This window comes from Alosa pseudoharengus, unplaced genomic scaffold (assembly GCF_046254945.1).
Source record: "Alosa pseudoharengus isolate Yale_2024_CS ecotype anadromous, Long Island Sound unplaced genomic scaffold, YU_APseudo_1.1 YU_APseudo_1.1_scf_4, whole genome shotgun sequence".
NCBI lineage: Eukaryota > Metazoa > Chordata > Actinopteri > Clupeiformes > Clupeidae > Alosa > Alosa pseudoharengus.
In genome coordinates, this window is record NW_027468774.1 from 22041301 (window position 1) to 22059242 (window position 17942).

At 41.6% G+C, this 17942-nt stretch overlaps 1 protein-coding gene across 4 annotated transcripts; it reads left to right on the forward strand.

Annotated features, from left to right (window-relative positions):
- Positions 1-1338: 1338 nt before the first annotated feature.
- pik3r6b (phosphoinositide-3-kinase, regulatory subunit 6b) lies at positions 1339-17538 on the forward strand. Of its 4 annotated transcripts, none has more exons than XM_076265302.1 (20): positions 1339-1656; positions 5285-5378; positions 5820-5924; positions 6050-6141; positions 6777-6845; positions 7553-7685; positions 8065-8134; positions 8402-8585; positions 12500-12644; positions 12864-12950; positions 13130-13526; positions 14093-14192; positions 14310-14426; positions 14799-14912; positions 15117-15219; positions 15330-15397; positions 15538-15628; positions 16108-16160; positions 16481-16587; positions 16689-17538. In XM_076265302.1, exons 2-20 carry the CDS (start codon positions 5366-5368, stop codon positions 16840-16842), a joined length of 2202 nt encoding a protein of 733 aa, XP_076121417.1. In that variant the 5' UTR covers positions 1339-1656; positions 5285-5365; the 3' UTR covers positions 16843-17538. The 4 variants fall into 4 exon arrangements, with proteins under 4 accessions (XP_076121417.1, XP_076121414.1, XP_076121415.1 ...); XM_076265299.1 differs by having other exon boundaries at positions 1340-1656; positions 14307-14426; XM_076265300.1 differs by having other exon boundaries at positions 1340-1656; positions 14307-14426; positions 14802-14912.
- The last annotated feature ends 404 nt before the right edge of the window (positions 17539-17942 follow it).

Sequence of the window (17942 nt, forward strand, 5' to 3'; positions counted from 1 at the left end):
GTCCCTCACTCTTTCTGCCGCTCTCACTGTTTGAATAGAAAGTGAGATTCCGTAATTCAGCCTATTCTGAGGTCATGGAATAGACACGCACGCTGTGCCGACCTGAGGAACAACGACATCCCCTGGTGGGCAATGCGGCTCCATTAGGGAGTCGTCGCAGCTTTACAGAATAAGGCAATGAGTTTTGGAAGGAGCTTTTAAGATATTACAATATTACTTAGTATACTACTATCAAATGACAAATATGGATTAACAAATGACACATATGTAACTTGATCACCAAGAAAGAATAGTTTCTTTACATGCATTTTAAACATTTTTGGTAGAATGACATGTCATAGATGATTAATGGGATAGAGGAACCGTTTCTTATTTTAGTTCAGAAATACCAACTAATGTGTGTATTTTTGTATTGTGTTGTAATGTGCCACATACAGACAATCGAATCTTCTCGATGTAGGCTACTCGATATTTCTCGTATGCCTGCATGGACAGCCCATTGATCATTTCTTACAGGCTAAGTATTTTCAATCAAAAACGGGTTGTAAAATAAACCTAGGACTACATTGCGATGTTAGATAGTGAGAGGTTAGAAAACCTAATCTGACACCATTCAGCTGCCAAATAGCTTGTTTTTGAGGTGTTTAGTGTACAACTAAAACACAAGGCAATAGCGTCATCTTGTGGACACAAGGACGCACAATCTTAGAGAGAAAGTTAGAATTAGACCTACTATGTCTGATTTTGTGGCAGGTAAACTGTTACAGATTCATATGAGTATAGCCTATGGGTCAGTGCAAGAGTTGGGCTAGGGCAGTGGTTCTCAAAGTGTGGGGTGGGCCTATCTTTATTAATCCATCTTTATCAATAAAATCATACATTGAAAACAAAAGAGCCACACATAAACATAGGAGTCATAAACAGGCATATACAATAAAGCACCATCAGATCCAGAGGACTAAGACGGGAAATGTAACGTGGAACCAAAACATTACCATTTTGCTGGGGTGATGGTGTCAGGTGGGGCTTGACAATTCCCCACCTATAAAGTGGGGAATAAAGGAAAAAGTTTGAGAACCACTGGGCTAGGGTTTAAGTAGCCTACATTGGTGAATTCTTATTAACATAATCAGAGATGTGCAGAAGTATGCCACCACCACAATAACATTTCGATGAAGGGTGTTAAAAACGTTTCTTATGTGCAATCTTACTCAAGTGATTAACTGTTCTGGTCTCCCTGAGCAAACCAACGCTTTCTTTTAACACCTTTGCACCCTGCAGACAGCGCCCCGCATTCTGGTTGCGATGAAGCACGTTCTGTGAGAACTGTTTTGCACTCATATTTTTAGTCATCCTGTGTCAGCCTTGAACGTCTAAACGTCATTAGGCTGCTTAGTTACTGTCAGATTACATCTGTGTCGATCATTATTATGGCTGTTCAGCACAGTCACTTCGTAGGAGCCTGATTTTGAAGTAAAATACTTAATTCCGAGTCACTATAAGTCTGAAACGGCCAGCAGGTTATAGGCTACTTCCCCGATTTGTCTGACGCCATTGTCGTCGCGGAATAAGGAGGATTTTTGTCAATCATGTTGGCAGTGGCTGAATGGGTTGCTTTGGATATCTAACTCGCCGCAACCTGGACGCAACATTTCTGTAAGTAAGAAATTATCTCCTTCAAAATTAAGGAATTCAGAAAAGTAAACTTAGGCCTATATCGCCTTGACATAAAAAGCTGCCAAAATTTGACCATGACGTGTGAGCAGTATTTTAGGAATGAAACATGCTGTTGGATCTTGAGGGAGACAACAGGTTTTAACAGTTGAACTGAACTATTTAATCTTATCACAATTAATATCATAGTGAAAGTCACGTTACGTTGGCTGTCATCTGTGTCGGTAAAGCAGAAGTGGCATTAACCAGATTGTTCACTAAGGTGACAGTACCCTAAATTTGATAAATAATTTCAATATTGGTTTGAAATGAGTTTTTCCCCCTCTTCAGTGCCCTCTAGAACTATTACCTCCCTTATTTGATGTGAGGGGGGAAAGGCTGATGAAACCCTTACTGTTAGTCAACTGTTCTCTTTATTCAGCTAATTACAATTCCATAAGAGCCCATTTTGCCAACAGATCAAGTCTGAGTCTTCTCTTGTAGTGTGTCTTGTCATGTCTTACAGGTTACCCTTAACACTGCAGAAGGGATTTTCTATTCCTCAATGCAGAATATCTCTAGATCCTGGATCTTTGGTTTTCTCTTGTGAACTCTCTTCTTGAGCTCAAAGTGCATGTTTTCAGTTGGATTTAGGTCAGGGGACTGAAATTGCTATGACAAAAGCTTGATTCTGTTTTCATTTAACCATTTTTGAGTGGGTTTTGATATGTGCTTGGATCGCTGTCTTGCTAAAAGATACATTAATGACAAAGTTTTAGCTTCTTGGCAGAGAAGGACATATTTTCAAATTATCTGGTACTTCCTGGAATCCATAATGCCATGTGTATGAACAATCCCGCCAGGGTACTTTGAATGAGAAACAGTCCAGCATCACACATTCCCCATCATATTTAACCCTTAGAACCCGATTGACGCAAAGTGCGTCAAAAAACACACCCTTTCTTCTCTGTTACATTGCTCCGGAACGGTTCATCGCAGCGAGATGAAACCTTTATTGCACGACAGAGCAGAAGTGGGGCTTTCCAACGAGACTACACACTTGTCTGTACGATCAAGTATGAAAATTAAAAAAAATCATGAAATTAAATCAAATTGCATCATATTTACAGTCTATACTTCTCTGCATTCACCTGCACACACATTAGCCTACTCTAGTTTGAATTACTCGCGAACCCGTGATCGCATCGATATGGCAAGCATATCAGATGAAAGAGGGGGCACAGGGCTATCCATTGGTACCATGTTTATCGATCCTTCTGGCTTATAAAACCAGACGAAGTGACTGCAAAATAATAACGTCATGTACACAAACCAACGCTGCACACTCATTACTCTCGTTTGAATTACTCGCGGACCCGTGATCGCATAGATATGCCACGCATGACAGATGAAAGAGGAGACTCAGAGCTATCATTTGATACCAAGTACATCCTTCTGGGTTATAAAACAGACGAAGTGACAGCAAAATAATAACTTCATATAGCTGGACTTACCCCACGTTTTTGTCTGTTCTTGTGGCAAAGCATGTTTATAATCCAATGCTATCATGTGTTTCTCTATGGCAAAGCATGTTCATATTCCGGTTTTGAGATCCTAGCAAATTCCTGCATGGCATCCAATTCAAGGCTCACATTGCATCCCAATTTCAACAAATAAACACCTTTTTTGCCTTTACTTTGTTCATGGTAATGCAGTAAAGAGTTGAGAATTATTATGACTGCATACACACAGGCACGCAGGCTAACACGCAACCTCGGGTCAAGTCAGGTCAGATCAGTTCGTGTCACAGATATGGAGCGCAGAAAGGTCATTTTTCATCACTAAATAAAAAATGGCATTTATTTCCGTAAATCACACAGCAAATATTTCTGTAAATTGCTCAGCCCCAGAGTATCCCTCCAACATGGCAATTATATTGCCCGATTCAGGACAGTCTGCCCTACACACACATGAAATGCATGTAGAGCTGTGAGCTTGCTGTGGTGAGATACATGTCGAAATATAAGAATTTTTATAATACACTTTTTATATTTTAATTCTTTAAAAATCAAAATAAAATCAATGCTAGTATTAATACATGAAATGATGGCAGATCTGAATAGCCTAAACTCTCCTGAAAAAAACAATATATAATATATGTGTGTGGCACTTACAATGACCAGAATAAATCCTTATGAATAAAGGTAGTGAAAATGCCCTAAAAACAGCTTAGGGTTCTAAGGGTTAACACTTGGTATAAAGAGGTATTATCTGTCTATACTTCTACATGAAATCCACCTTGAGTTTGTCTGACCGCCTAGGGGTTTTTACTCTGACCATTTCCACACTGTGGTACTCTGCATCCTCTTACAGGCTGGTTCATTAGAGTAAGTAATAGCTACTTTCTTGTTCAGTATCCATTCCGACTTGGAAGTCAGCACAATTTTGCCTAATTGCAATGTAGGACTCTTGAATGTTTTCCATGGTGATGGGTTTGAGCCCCGTGACACTTAGTTAGATGTGTGGGATCCCGCCTCATTTATATTTTTTTAATTCTTATATTCCTAAGTTCAGATTTCTCGGGGTGACTGTGACATATGTGACTTTATGATTGTTTCATTTATTAATCTTGTTGAGCATTTCATTCCTTTGCAGTCATTTATCAATCTTGCCTCAAATACATGTATTTTTATTTAAACATTTTTAGACAGATTAATAACTGATGAGTTTAATCTGAGTTTAGAGTTCCAATAACTCTGGAGGACAATGCATTGTTCCTATCCATGAAGGTCCAGAGTGCCCGCAAAAAAAAACCCACCATGATTTGGACACTATGCAGATGTTGAATAGTTGTTTAAGTAGATTACTTGTAATGGCTTTGTTTATTTTAGAAGTATATTTTGTGCTGTACACACAGGGGAACTGAATATGATGAATTTCTGGTGTTTTGTGCATTTGTATGTTAAATTTAAAGAAACTATATGCATATCATTGGCCAGAGCTACTGTAATTAGACATGTTGTTGGCAAAACTGTTACATTTTATTATATTGTATATGTATTAATGCATTTACATACCACATGGCTCCATCACAAGACCACAAAAGTCCATTAAAAGGTCAGAATGACCACATAAAGTGAAGTGATGAGAGAAAGAGTTTCGTTTATGTTAACTACACAATGGCAAATGAGGAAGAATTTATTTTGTGGTGAGGGACATTTCAATTCAGATGGGCTGAACTATTTTATCCAACTTCTCAATTTATCAAGGAATAGGAGTTTGAAATGGTGACACTTTATAATATCTTACCTCTCTGACAAATGAGATTATCTACTAATTCTTAATCTTTTTCTCTCTCTCACAGTTTAATTTGCGATGACTATTGCTGTTATGAAAGTGTTAATCAAAACACAAACTGGTTGAGGGCTGTTTCAGTAGCAACCATTAGCCTAGATGACCACTTTTATCCTTCACACTCAAGTAAGCGGTATGGCTTCAGAGAAATCATGTGACACGCACAGTCTTTCTTACTCAGCAGCGTTTATCGTCCTGTCGGGTTTGTGAGTGTGATATTTGTATACATGGGGTTTGTGTATGTGGTTCAACTGCTCTTCACCATGTGTCTTTGCAGATGAGACTGCCTTGAAGTCGGTATGTGATAGGCCACAGAAACTCACACTTGACCTTAAACACCTGCATTCTATGGGTTGTCATGGAGACCTCAGGTAGGCTGCCACTCTCTTATACAGACAGTCATGGAGAAGATAGATATATGATACTTTGAACAAGAAAATATGACTTTGTTTAAGTCTGGGGAGTTCTATGATGAAGGACTGCCTATACATTATTCTGAATGATTTAGTGCTAAGTAGAATACCGTTGCCTGATTCACGGAGGCACCAGGCCATTATTTTACATAAATATTCTTGTTTGCTTTCTTGCTTGCTTTTTGTCACAAAAAGACACAGCACATCCTCTAATGAAATGTATACTCCCATTTTGGTCCCTTTCCGTCACTCCTGTAGTTTACTTAACTTTTTTACTCTTATCATTGTCTGTAGAGATGTGCTGAATGATAACAGCTACAAAGACTCTGTCTCAGATAAGAGATTGCACCTGTGTTCTGGGTTCTTTGTTGAGTAAATCAGAGCTCTTTTACTCTTTAGGAGGGAGCACGTCCTCAGCTATTGAATGCAACTTGTACCGCAGCATCCAAGCCATCCTCAGAGAACTGGACAGTCCGCTTCAAGCTGCTTCTGCATGCAACAGGGGTGAGGCCAAGAACTGCAAGTTAGCTATGTGTGTGTGTGTGTGTGTGTGTGTGTGTGTGTGTGTGTGTGTGTGTGTGTGTGTGTTCAATAAGTGGTGCATTTGTTTTGTGTCCTCCCCTATCCAGGGATGCTGAGATGGACTTTACACAAGAGGATAGAGAATAACCCCTCCCATTGTGTCTCCCTGTTGAGAGTTCTGGTGAAGGAGCTAGAGAAGGTCAGTGCTGTTGGTCTGCTTTTGTAAAAGGACAAAAAGTAAACCACCATCAATGCATAACCTTCTCAGAAGTGGTGTGATGCCATGTTTGAAAAGGCTTTTGATCATGAAATGTCTAAACTAGTTGTAATGTAATGGTTGTTTTTAATCTATGAGAGGAGTCAAAGCAATTCTCAGTGTGTCCTTTCCTCATCTGTGGATAGCAATAGTCGCAGCATCACATTCACAGGGCACTGGCCTCAAATACTAAAATAGTGATAGATAGATAGATAGATAGATACTTTATTGATCCCCAGGGGAAATTCAAGAAGTAGTGGCCCTCAGTTGAGATAGAGCAACTTTGAGATCTACGTGTTAGGCTATATTTGAAACCAGAGGTGCAGACGGTACAGTTCTATTTCAGTATGTGACCTGTGGCTCTGTCAGACTATCAGTAGTGAAGTGGGTGAAAGCTGTCTTTGCATGATCTAAATTCACACATTGACAGACAGATATTAATATGATCCCATGCTATGTTTCATGTTTTCCATGAACATATCCTACACAGGGCTAAATTATGTCTGTTTATGTACAAAGCCTCTAAATGTATAAGTAGACATGGTGGTGATATTCACCAGGTTTTTCTGTCCACGCAGGTTGAGAGGGTTGACTACAAGACGCGGATCATCCCTCTCCTTCATATCCTAGCCTATGTTGTTCTGCAGGTTACAAATCTTTCTTTTCCATTCTTTTTGAAGATTTTCACTGACATTTCATATTTTGTTTGGGTGAAAGGCAGACTCATGGTGCTCTCCTCATTGGGAGGGCAGCCGTGGCCTACTGGTTTGTACTTCGGACCTGTAACCGGAGGGTTGCCGGTTCGAACCCCGACCAGTAGGCACGGCTGAAGTGCCCTTGAGCAAGGCACCTAACCCCTCACTGCTCCCCGAGCGCCGCTGTTGATGCAGGCAGCTCACTGCGCCGGGATTAGTGTGTGCTTCACCTCACTGTGTGTACACTGTGCGCTGTGTGTGTTTCACTAATTCACGGTTGGGATAAATGCAGAGATCAAATTTCCCTCATGGGATGAAAAGAGTATATATACTTATACAATTGAAGGGCTCTGGCTTGTCTTTTTTGGCTGAGCTCAAAATATTTCTTTTCCTGGCTGTCATATGTTATTGTTCTCTGTTGGTGTGTCTTAATATTTTTACTACAGTGTAATTTAATAGTTATAGCCTTGCAATTCAGTCAGCCAGATTTCTTGACATTTTTGCGCCAATGCAAAATTGACCACTGATTGTTTTGTCTTGAATTGAAAATATGGTCCGGAAAAGAATGATTTCTTTCCCATCTGTTTTCTACATTTCACTCAAACTCGCTACTCAAATCCTCAATCAAATAAAACTGTATGTTTTTGTTGTTGTAACAGTCCGTCCACATTCCAGAGGACCTCTATGAGAGAATGTATACCTCCATCAAAAAGCTGATCACACTACCAGAACCCTACTGCACTGTGAGCCTGGCCTATGCCCGCATCATTAAGATGGAAATGGGGACACCAGGTGTGGTGAATAGGCAAAGCTTCGGCTATGACTGATTTGTCCGTGCATGCTTAACTTAATTACTTGTTAACACTACATCATTAATGGCTGACTTAACATTGTCCCAGTTTTTTGCTTTAAAATCTATGAATGACTTCCATCTAAGATGAGAAAACAGTATCTTGACCACAAAACAAATGTGTGAGTTAGTTGTTCCTTTTGTTGAGGCCTCACAAAGCAGAAGAGCCATGTTCTCTAATGAAAGTATGAAATTAGATCAGATAGATTAGAAACTGTATTTCCTGTTTCTAACAAAGGCGTAGGTGGTAAACATAGCCGCACATCCCATTCATGCAAACTGAAGGCATGTCACTTATTTTGGACTCACTCTCCTCTTAAGGTCTTTTGTATCAGAGGCGACTGATCGCCGAGCAAAGTTTGAAGAATGACAGCTACGCCCTCCAGGAAAAGTGAGTGTCTCATGTTGACTCCACCCACTACCCCCTCTTCCAGTTAAGCATGCAGTGTGCTTTCTGTCTAAGTCAGTAATGGGGAACGTGTTGTGGTCGCCCGCCATTGAATGACTCTGTGATCCAAAAGACTGAGTTTTGCAATGAGGAAGTGAGGAGTTGGGCCGTGCCTGTCTGTCTATCTGTCTCCTCAGTTGCACATCTGACACATCCCCTTACTTTATCTCTATCAATCTCATAGTATGCATTTATCTGCTTCCCCAACAGGGTGTTTGTGTTTTCGGATACTGCTGTTTTCCCAGAATCCCTTGTGTCAGCCGTAAGGGCCGACGTGGAGTTCACCAGCCCAAACTGTGGTGTGGAGAGTCACATGCAGCGAGCAGTGCTGCACAGCCTCCAGGCCACTCTGGGAAGACACTGCCATGGCCCCAGACTAGCCCAGGCCCTGGAGGTGTGTATGTGTGTGTGTGTGTGTTTGTGTGTTTGTCAGTCTGTCTGTGAAAGGAACAGAGAATGACACATAGGGAGAATAAATGATCCTGTCAAACAAAATTGTCCACAAATGTTTTCATGTGGTATATCCTCATGCATTGTTAAAAGGGTCTGTAAACAGTTTCCATTTTTTGTTCTTTGTTGTCTGTCTGAAACATATTGTGCTGTTAGGGGGAGGGATTGTAAACATGATGTCTCTGTATTTAATTACTGTTTAAGGCATCTGGGAGAACTTATGTAACTGAGCTCAGTCACCTGCATAAGACCATTCAGCTCTAAAACCCAAATTAGTCATTCATCTGAACTTCAGATAATGTCAAGCTTAAAGAGCACCTGACCATGGGCTTTTAGATAGTAGTGCAATGCACCCCATATAAACTTTCACCACCAGTGCCAGCACAAGCCTTTATGGGGCCCTAAGCAGAATTTGATTTGGGGCCCCCCTCCCACCACCGCGGAGTCACCTGTGCTTGACTATTATTGACTATTATAATGTAACATTATAAATGGTATTAATAACATTGTTATTTACATCAAACCAGTGTCACTTTAACCATAGAGGGTACTAAAATCACAAAAGTAGTCTAGTATTATTTTATTAAAACAATAGTAACAAATATAGCTGCAAGCAGCAATGTGGGGGCCTAACAGTACTAGCAGGAATGGCGTTGCCATGGCATGAGCAAGCACTCTGATGGCAATTGGATAAAGAGTGGCTGAGATATAAGCTCATTTACTTTATTACAGCGCCCCCTAGAGGCCAAATTACGGCAATTTCTGTGCACGTTCTCACAGCGGCCCCTATAGACCTCTCCAGAATATATCCCGCCTCCTAACTTCCGTATCCATCCAACTTCCGGGCGTGGATTGTCTATGGGAAATAACATGGCGTTTTGAAAGATCGTACCTGTCAAACTCTGTAGGTGACAAAGTAGAAAAAGCTGCTGGGCAGATTGACCTACACACTTCTGCCATCTAGTTTCCACTGGATTTTTTGATTTTCGGTGCCGTTTAAGTAGTATAGTCTATAGTATACTACTTAAACGGCACCGACAATCAAAAAATCCAGTGGAAACTATATGGCAGAAGTGTGTATGTCAATCTGCGCACCAGCTTTTTCAACTACCTACAGATGTTTTACCGGTATGATATTTCGAAACGCCATGTTATTTTCCATAGACAATCCACGCACGGAAGTTGGATGGATACGGAAGTTACGGAGGCGGGACTTATTCTGGAGAGGTCAATAGAGGCCAAATGATGCCAATTTCCTAGTACATCATTACAATCAGTTAACAAGTCCCCTTACCAAGTTTTGATTTCATACATCAAAGCCTTCCTGAGATCCTCCTGAAGTCCTTATTCCAAGTTTGGATTTTGTACATCAAAGTGTTGCTGAGATACGAGCCCACTTCCTGTATTGCAGCACTCCCTATAGAGGCCAAATGATGCTTACTTTCTAGTGCGTCCTCACAATCAGGTACCAAGTCCCTATACCAAGTTTGAACTTCATACATCGAAGTGTTGCTGAGATATGAGCTCACTTCCTCTATTGTAGCGCCCCCTATAGAGACCAAATGATGCCAATTTCCTAGTGCATCATCACAATCAGTTAACAAGTCCCCTTACCAAGTTTTGATTTCATACATCAAAGCCTTCCTGACATAAGAGCTCACACTGAAATTCAAAAATCTGGCAAGTATCGTTTGTGCGGCTTGGTCTGAAGATCATCTCCGCCAAGTTCTGTGAAAATCAGATGAAATTTTTGACCGCTGAAACTTTTCGTAGAGTTTGAACTAAATCCAATATGGTGGAGGTCCAATACGGCGGAAAGGGATGTAATAGGGGCCATTGAACTCAGATCGGTCCAGGGATTCCAACAATGCCTGATTTGTGAAAACCGGACGCACCGTTCTATGGTCACATGCGTTAATGCGAGTCCAGTTTCGACCCATTGGTGGCACTAGAGTATTGGGCATAGAGTTCTGTAAATTGGTGAGCGTGACGGACGGTCCTGAATAAGTGCGGCGAATTTCATAACTTTCGACCCAGCGGTTCAATTTTCGGCCAAATTTTGACCTGTTAGTGGCGCTAGACGTCTGGGTTTAGAGATCCGTAAATGAGCGTGTGTGGTCAGTGGAGAGTCCCGAAACGTTCTGCCAAATTTCAGCACTTTTTAACCAGGCGTTCTATGGGCTGCCATAGACTACTATGGCAGATGTATAGGAATATCTAGTAACTGGGTGCCTTCACAGCTTCACTAAAATGCAAAAATGCATTTTGGCCTGTAGCTGTTGATGTGTTTGGAATTAAAATGTACTAGTGGTGTCTGGTAGTACTGTTGGAAGTCCTTAGGCCAACCCAGGCCAACTTGTGATTGTAATTGATTTTGGATTTAATCAAAAACACTAAAACATTTTCACAGGTCAAAAGTTTCATCTGAGCTTCACCAAAATTGGCACAGACTATCTTCTGACCATGCCTAACAAAAGTCGCGCTTTTCATAGCCATATCTAAAACCGTTCGTCAGTAACAGTTGAAATTGACGCTGAAGCCGCCAAACAGGAAGTGAGCTTGAATTTCTTGAATTTCCCCTTGGGGATCAATAAAGTATCTATCTATCTATCTCTATCTATCTAGCTCATATCTCAGCAACCCTTGCATGTATCATAACCAAGCTTGAAACATGGACTCATGACCCCATTAGGAGGACACTCAATACATTTGGTGAGCTTTGACCTCTAGGGGGCGCTGCAATTAGCAGAAATGCATTTTGGCTTGTAACTGTTGGCGTGTTTGGAATTAAAACTTACTAGTAGTGTCTTTTAATACTGTTCAGACTGAGCCTTAGATATGTCTTGATTTTTGAAGCCATATTGACAAGCATTTGCCCAACACAGCCAATCGAAATCCGCTGTGATGCCGCCAAACAGAAAGCGACCTTATATCTCAAGCAATCTTTGGTTACTAGACATAAAACTTAAAGCTGCAGTTGGCAAGATTTTTTTGATCATATTCACTGAAACCGACACTAACAACATAAATCAGCCGGTTTTAGAAAAAAAACGCACTTCTACCTCCACCTAGAGCCTGTTATTTGTTTTGCTAATATCCACAGCTCCCGGTTCTTCTGGTCCAATCAGAGCAGGGCTGTGTGAGATCTGCCTGTCAATCACAGTCTGGTGCAGTCTGGTGCGCACTGATGAGCACAGACTCGATGAGAGGGTGCTCGGTGGTATTGGGGGAGGGGCATGAGAGTTGTAAACATTAAAACATTTGGCTAAATCCCCTCAATCTGTCAGACTTGCCAACTGCAACTTTAACTCTGACAGCTTATGGCCATGTGTCTGATGCAACAGCATTGAGTTGCCATGGCAACTTCAGCCGATCTGCTTGGCCCCCTCATAACTGCTTGCAGCTATATTTAGCCTACTCTTTGATGTGAACACCTGCACACAGTTGACAACTCACCACTGTATTGTTCTCTTTAATATCAACGAGAGCAAAATGATCTTCACACTTCCACAATGGCAAAATCTTCCAAAAGCATTTATCCGAACTGTCGACAATGCGTTAACATTAAATCAGTGTCTGTCTGCGTGATCCAACGTTGGCAGACACAGTAGTTATAGGAAATCATATATGATCTTTTGTGTACATAGCCTACATAGTCTACTATGACTTTGCCACCTGTTTCATTTCTGTAATATGTTCAAATGTTTTTTTTTCTCACACATTGGGGCCCCCAAGCAGCAGCTCTGTTCACCACCTCAGTTTGCTTGTGTCTCTCTCTCTCTGTCTCTCTCTCTGTGTGTGTGTGTGTGTGTGTGGACACACGTGTGATGGTCTACTTCCCCCTTGTGTCTGTGACAGGCTTGCGGAGCACGACTGAAAATACACTTCCAGGAAGTGATGACAGCAGTGGAGGAGAGTGTAGAGGCCATGCTATGTGACTCTGGCCATCACCGGAGCCGGCTGCAGCACATCTACACGGACATCATGAACGCTGCTAAGCAAGGTGGGCACACCACTGGAGTCCGTGTATGGACAGTGGTGTGTGGGTGTGTTTGTGTGTCGGGGGTCATTCTCTTTCAGTCATTTCATCTCAAGCAAAAGCAGTTTGAAAAGCTGATGGAAATCAGTCTATCAGATGTTCCAGATAAAGCATCCACATTCTGACTCTGTTCATGTCCAGAAAGTCTTGAGAATAAAGATCTGTTCTGCTGTGTCTCCACAGACCCGTCAGCCTCAGGAGAGATGCTTGGGGTACCCCTGCCTAGCCCTGAAATCAGTTTCAATAGCTGGAAACAAGAGGAGCAGATATGTAAGTCTCTCTCTTTCTGTCACACACACACACTCTTTAAAACACTCACACACACACACACACACACACACACACACACACACACACACACACACACACACACACACACACACTTGCACACACACACACACACACACACACACACACACTATTCCACTGAGCCTCAATCTTCACACTAGGGAATGAGCTTGTGAACTTTGCGCTGATGATCAGCCCGTCGGAGCGCAGCTTTGACGATGACGACTTGGAGGAGAGGAGGGGCTCCATCATGTCCAATGACAGTGGCATCGAGGGGGACCTGCCCGCGGCCGAGCTATCCTCCCTCACTCTGGAGACCGGGGCAGCCTCCTCAGAGACCCCGAGCGAATCCCAGCGTTCCTCGCCGCAGTTCGTCCGCTGGAACTGCGTGCGTCGGATGAACGTGGCTGATCGCATGGCGCTGGTCAGGGAGTCGGTGAGGGTGAGCAGCCGGTGCAACCTGTTCCCACGTGAGGAACGGAACCTTACAGCGCGTGTTCTGGTCATGGGGGACGATCGGGCACTGGGCAGACTGGCCAAGGCATACATGTCTATACGGTACAAAATGCCATGAATGAATGATATTTTTAATAAACTATGAGAAAAAGAAATTACATTTGTTTATATATATATCATATATCCTGCTACAACTGTCCTATAGAATGATGCCTAGTGTCTGGTGTTTAGTGGTATGAAAGCCACATGGTAGAGACCATCTCTAAAATACCTCTCCAGACTTTTAGTTCTTCTCTCTGTTTGTGGGCATATGAAAAGAATATGTCTTATTAGCTTGGAGTCAGTGGCCAGGGAAAACCCATACAAGACCACCTACTGCCATGGCTGCATTTTAATTACTACATGCATAAAAACATGACACAGGTAAACATTTAGCTGGACATAGTGCTGAAGTAATGTCCCCAGTTTAAACCCTTTATGTATTGGCCTGGTAAATTCCTGTTCACAGGCAGATTCTGTGGCAGTACATGTTTGTTATTATTGTTCCCTTGTTGTAGGATTTGCAGGATTTCTACCATTGCTATTGGATTACTGTGTGTTTACTGTGGCATTTTGAAAACCACTGAAAACGTTCAGAAATGTACAAGCCTGTGTTTTTTTCTGTACAGGAAGAGAGAGGCCAGGCATCTTCTGTTGACCAAAAGGCTTAACCTAGAGATGTATTACATTCCTGTGAGTGATGGGCCTGTGGTTGTCTCATCAGAGGAGGTAAATGCGAACCAGGGTTTTGAGTAACAATCAAGTTTAATTCATACTGTCACGGCAATGTGAAAAGTGTCATTTCTTTGTGGTGAACAACCAATAGTAATGGTTCTCTTTTAGGAGACTGTCGCAGCACTGGAAAGTAAGTTGACCCTAGCTAGATTTTTGGGTAAAGTTGATCCATGGTACGACTGCAATATCAACAGTTTGGGAGCAATGATGCTGAACCTGGCAAAAATGGTAATAAACTCTTACATTACATCATTTTCAAAAAATCTGTAAAAATCTTCTTTGTTTCATTATACATAGAAATAAATATTACACAAATAAACAGCTTACTGGTATCGACAATACAATTGATGATTATGATGACAACTTTTTTTGTAAAGGAATTTGAATCTTATGTTTTGTTCATACCACATACCATTGCATGAAAGAATGAAAAACTATTCATTGAAGAGTTTGCCAATGACATGTCCTGGCTTTTGTAATGTTGATGTTGTGTACTGTGTTTCCTGCTAAACTGTAAGTGAGTTTAGGAAGTCTTTTGAATGTGATTACCCAAACTGACACTACAGACATCTGTAAAGCGCATCTTTAATCTGTGTTAAGCAGTCCAGGAGCAATAAAGAAACATCAGAGCCGAGCCCATTCCTAGCTGACATCATCTCATACTACATCCGCACAGCACTCCAACCCGTTCACCTCCCCATCTACTCCATCAAGGTCAGAGTCCTTAGCAGCCTCGGCCCTTCTGTGGAAATAAAGATCTAGATCTAGAATCTAGATGGCCTTCTGGACAAGAATTTAATTTGTTCTTTAAGAATTCCTACTGTGTTTCCACAGTAGCAAACCTATTGATGAAACCAAATGTCTGTATATATATTAGATTTGATTGTTTTTAATGTGTTAATTTGTCTTTGTCTGAAGATCACCTTCTCCAAGCTGGACGCAAGCCATGTGGAGGATGTCTTTGTGTCCCACGTACAGATGGACTTCCCAGAGTTCAAATCCCTCAGAGCATCTGTGAAGGGTACTTTCCACTAAAAGTGAAAATGAAGATATGTTGTAACATATGACGTAAAATGTAATGGTAGATAATTCATTTATTTTATCATTTATATCTCTCCTCTGTTTCTAAAGGCTCGTTGCGACACAAGAGGGTTACACAACTATTCAGTGGGGCAGTTGTTGCAGTCAACTACACCAAAGTGAGTCATCTCAAACATTAACTGGACAACTCTTTTGAAATAGTTCATTCGGCTTTGTCATTCAGGAGTGTCATCTCATGTCACACTAACTTATTGTATGTGTACCTTTCCCTTGCACTGCTGACTGATCCATGTTGTAGGCCTCTTTGAGCAAGCGAGAGGTTGACACAGGATTCTCTCTGAGAACATGTGGTGTTGTAATCAGCGCAGCGCCATCCAGTGGCGCCAAAGGTTGGTGATCATCACTCTGAAGTGCTATGGAGTGGGGAATACCCACATCACAGCACCTCCATATAAAGACACTTATTGGAACTAATGTGATCAAGAAATTATTCAGATTGTCAGATTCAGATTCAGATTGTCAGATTCAGATTCAGTGTTTGTTTTCTGCATCACTATGGTTTCATGTCAGTGTTTGTCATATACAAATAAAGGAAGTGAAATTCTATAGGATGTAAAATGCAATTGTCAATTTAAACTGCTTTGCAGTACCATGGAAGAAACTGGAACTGGAAGTTAGCAGTTCTCAAAACAAATTACCCTGAAAAACCTGTAATGTAATATTCTTGACCAGAAGGTGAATTCAGTTATATTATCAAAGACAAACATTACCTGAAACAGTGGGGTCTGTCTGTGTTATCACTAAGAGCATGGTCTTTCTACAATAGCTCTTCATAAAACAATGTCATTTGTTTCCCTCTCTTTGTCAGAACTCAACAGCCTCTCTGTGACCTTCAATGACTTCATTCCAAGGCCCTGCACGGTAAGTCCTCTGTCTTGATTTATGCAACGAATAGCCAGCACCTAAGAGTAGGCTGTGGTGTGGTTAGTGGTAACCTGAGAGGCCTGCAATCAAACAGGCCTTTTATGGGGTTTGCTGGGTTCATCTTTCCTCTTTTCAACTATTTCCCCTGTGATTGGCTATTCTTGGTTATTTCACCTGCACCAATGCTAAAACCTTTTCTCGACCTGTTCTGCCTCTTTGGCAGGCTTAAAGATTCATCCACCGTACACTTACAAACAGTTTAGATTCATGTTACTCTTGCAAGCCTATTTAGCCACAACTGAAATGTCAATCATCAGGTTTCTGCCATAAGAGCACATAACATTAAGATCCAAGCCCTGGAGAAACGACCCCTCACCGTGTGTCTCGACAAAGACTCCCGCAGAATCTTCACAGATGTGCAAAGGTTAGATGTGAAGTCACACCAGTCAAACCATATTAGATGTGAATAAAATCATTCATTTTGATTCATTTGATGCCTGATTCTGTGAATTCCCTGTTCTTTAGCATTGAGATTGCCCCTTGTCTGGATCCTGGATATTGCCTTCAGAGGAGTACAAAGTCAAAGCACAACCTGGAGGAGAAGGAGTCGGCTCTCAGCAAGTACATGAGCAGAACTTTGACCCTTCCCATCAACACCTTCTCTGGGGTTATTCACTGACCATCTGCCCAGATGGACTTCCCCACTAAGACTGATGCACTGTAGTGGCTTGATTGTACCTGTTTAATGATGTAGGTTCCTGTGTCCGTTCACATGGGGAGGAACATCAGTTGAAGAGGATGTTTACTGGCACACGCTGTGGTGTGTCCACCAACCACTTGCTTCCTCTCCATCTCAAATCAAACCCACAAAGAACATTCAATTATTCTCTATAGACAACTGGTAGTTTTAAAAAGCCACTCTTTTTTCACCAAGAGTCAACTCTCTCCCTTTCTCTCTCTCTCTCTCTCTCTCTCTCACACACACACACACACACACACACACACACACACACACACACATACACACACAGAGTGATATTCAATACACTAGATTTATACAAATACTGTCAGGCTTGATTGGGCTTCTATACATTTCTATTTTATAGCACTGTCTTATGCAAATATGACCTGCAAGTGTAGAGTACTATAACCTGCCCTGGCAGACTAAACTGAAGCAGGTCAATGTAAATGACTGTGTTGCTGGCTCCATGAAATACTTCAGTCTGTGCATTGGCATAAGTACTTTAGTAGAATTTATTTGTTATCATAATTTGTTACTGATTGTTTCTATGAAGATCTCATAGACTAAGGTTAAAAAAACATAAAGCCCAGCTACCTCTTCCATAAATATCTCATTACCTGGTTTGTGCCTGTATTTTCCACTAGCTCTCAGTGCTGTTTTTGTCTCTCGCTCTTTTTCTTGTCAAAATATTATTTACCACTTATTGGGCACTGAATCACTCATTGGCTGTAAACGTTTGACAAATGAAGTTGACCACTTTCCAACCACTAGTTATGACAAGTGTGAGATGGGTCCAAGTCAGTCATCAGTAATGCAGGGATGGGACACCTGCACAGTGCACGCAGGAAGCATGGCCTTCTGACACACCTGCATACAAGCCGGCAAACAGACAGAAAACGTGCAGAAGGCCTGCACACACTCAAATGTGTGTGTGTGTGTGTGTGTGTGTGTGTGTGTGTGTGTGTGTGCACGCGCGCGCTCAGTGTTGAATTCTATATTTGGATAAAATATTCTATTTGCTGGTCTTTGTAGTACGC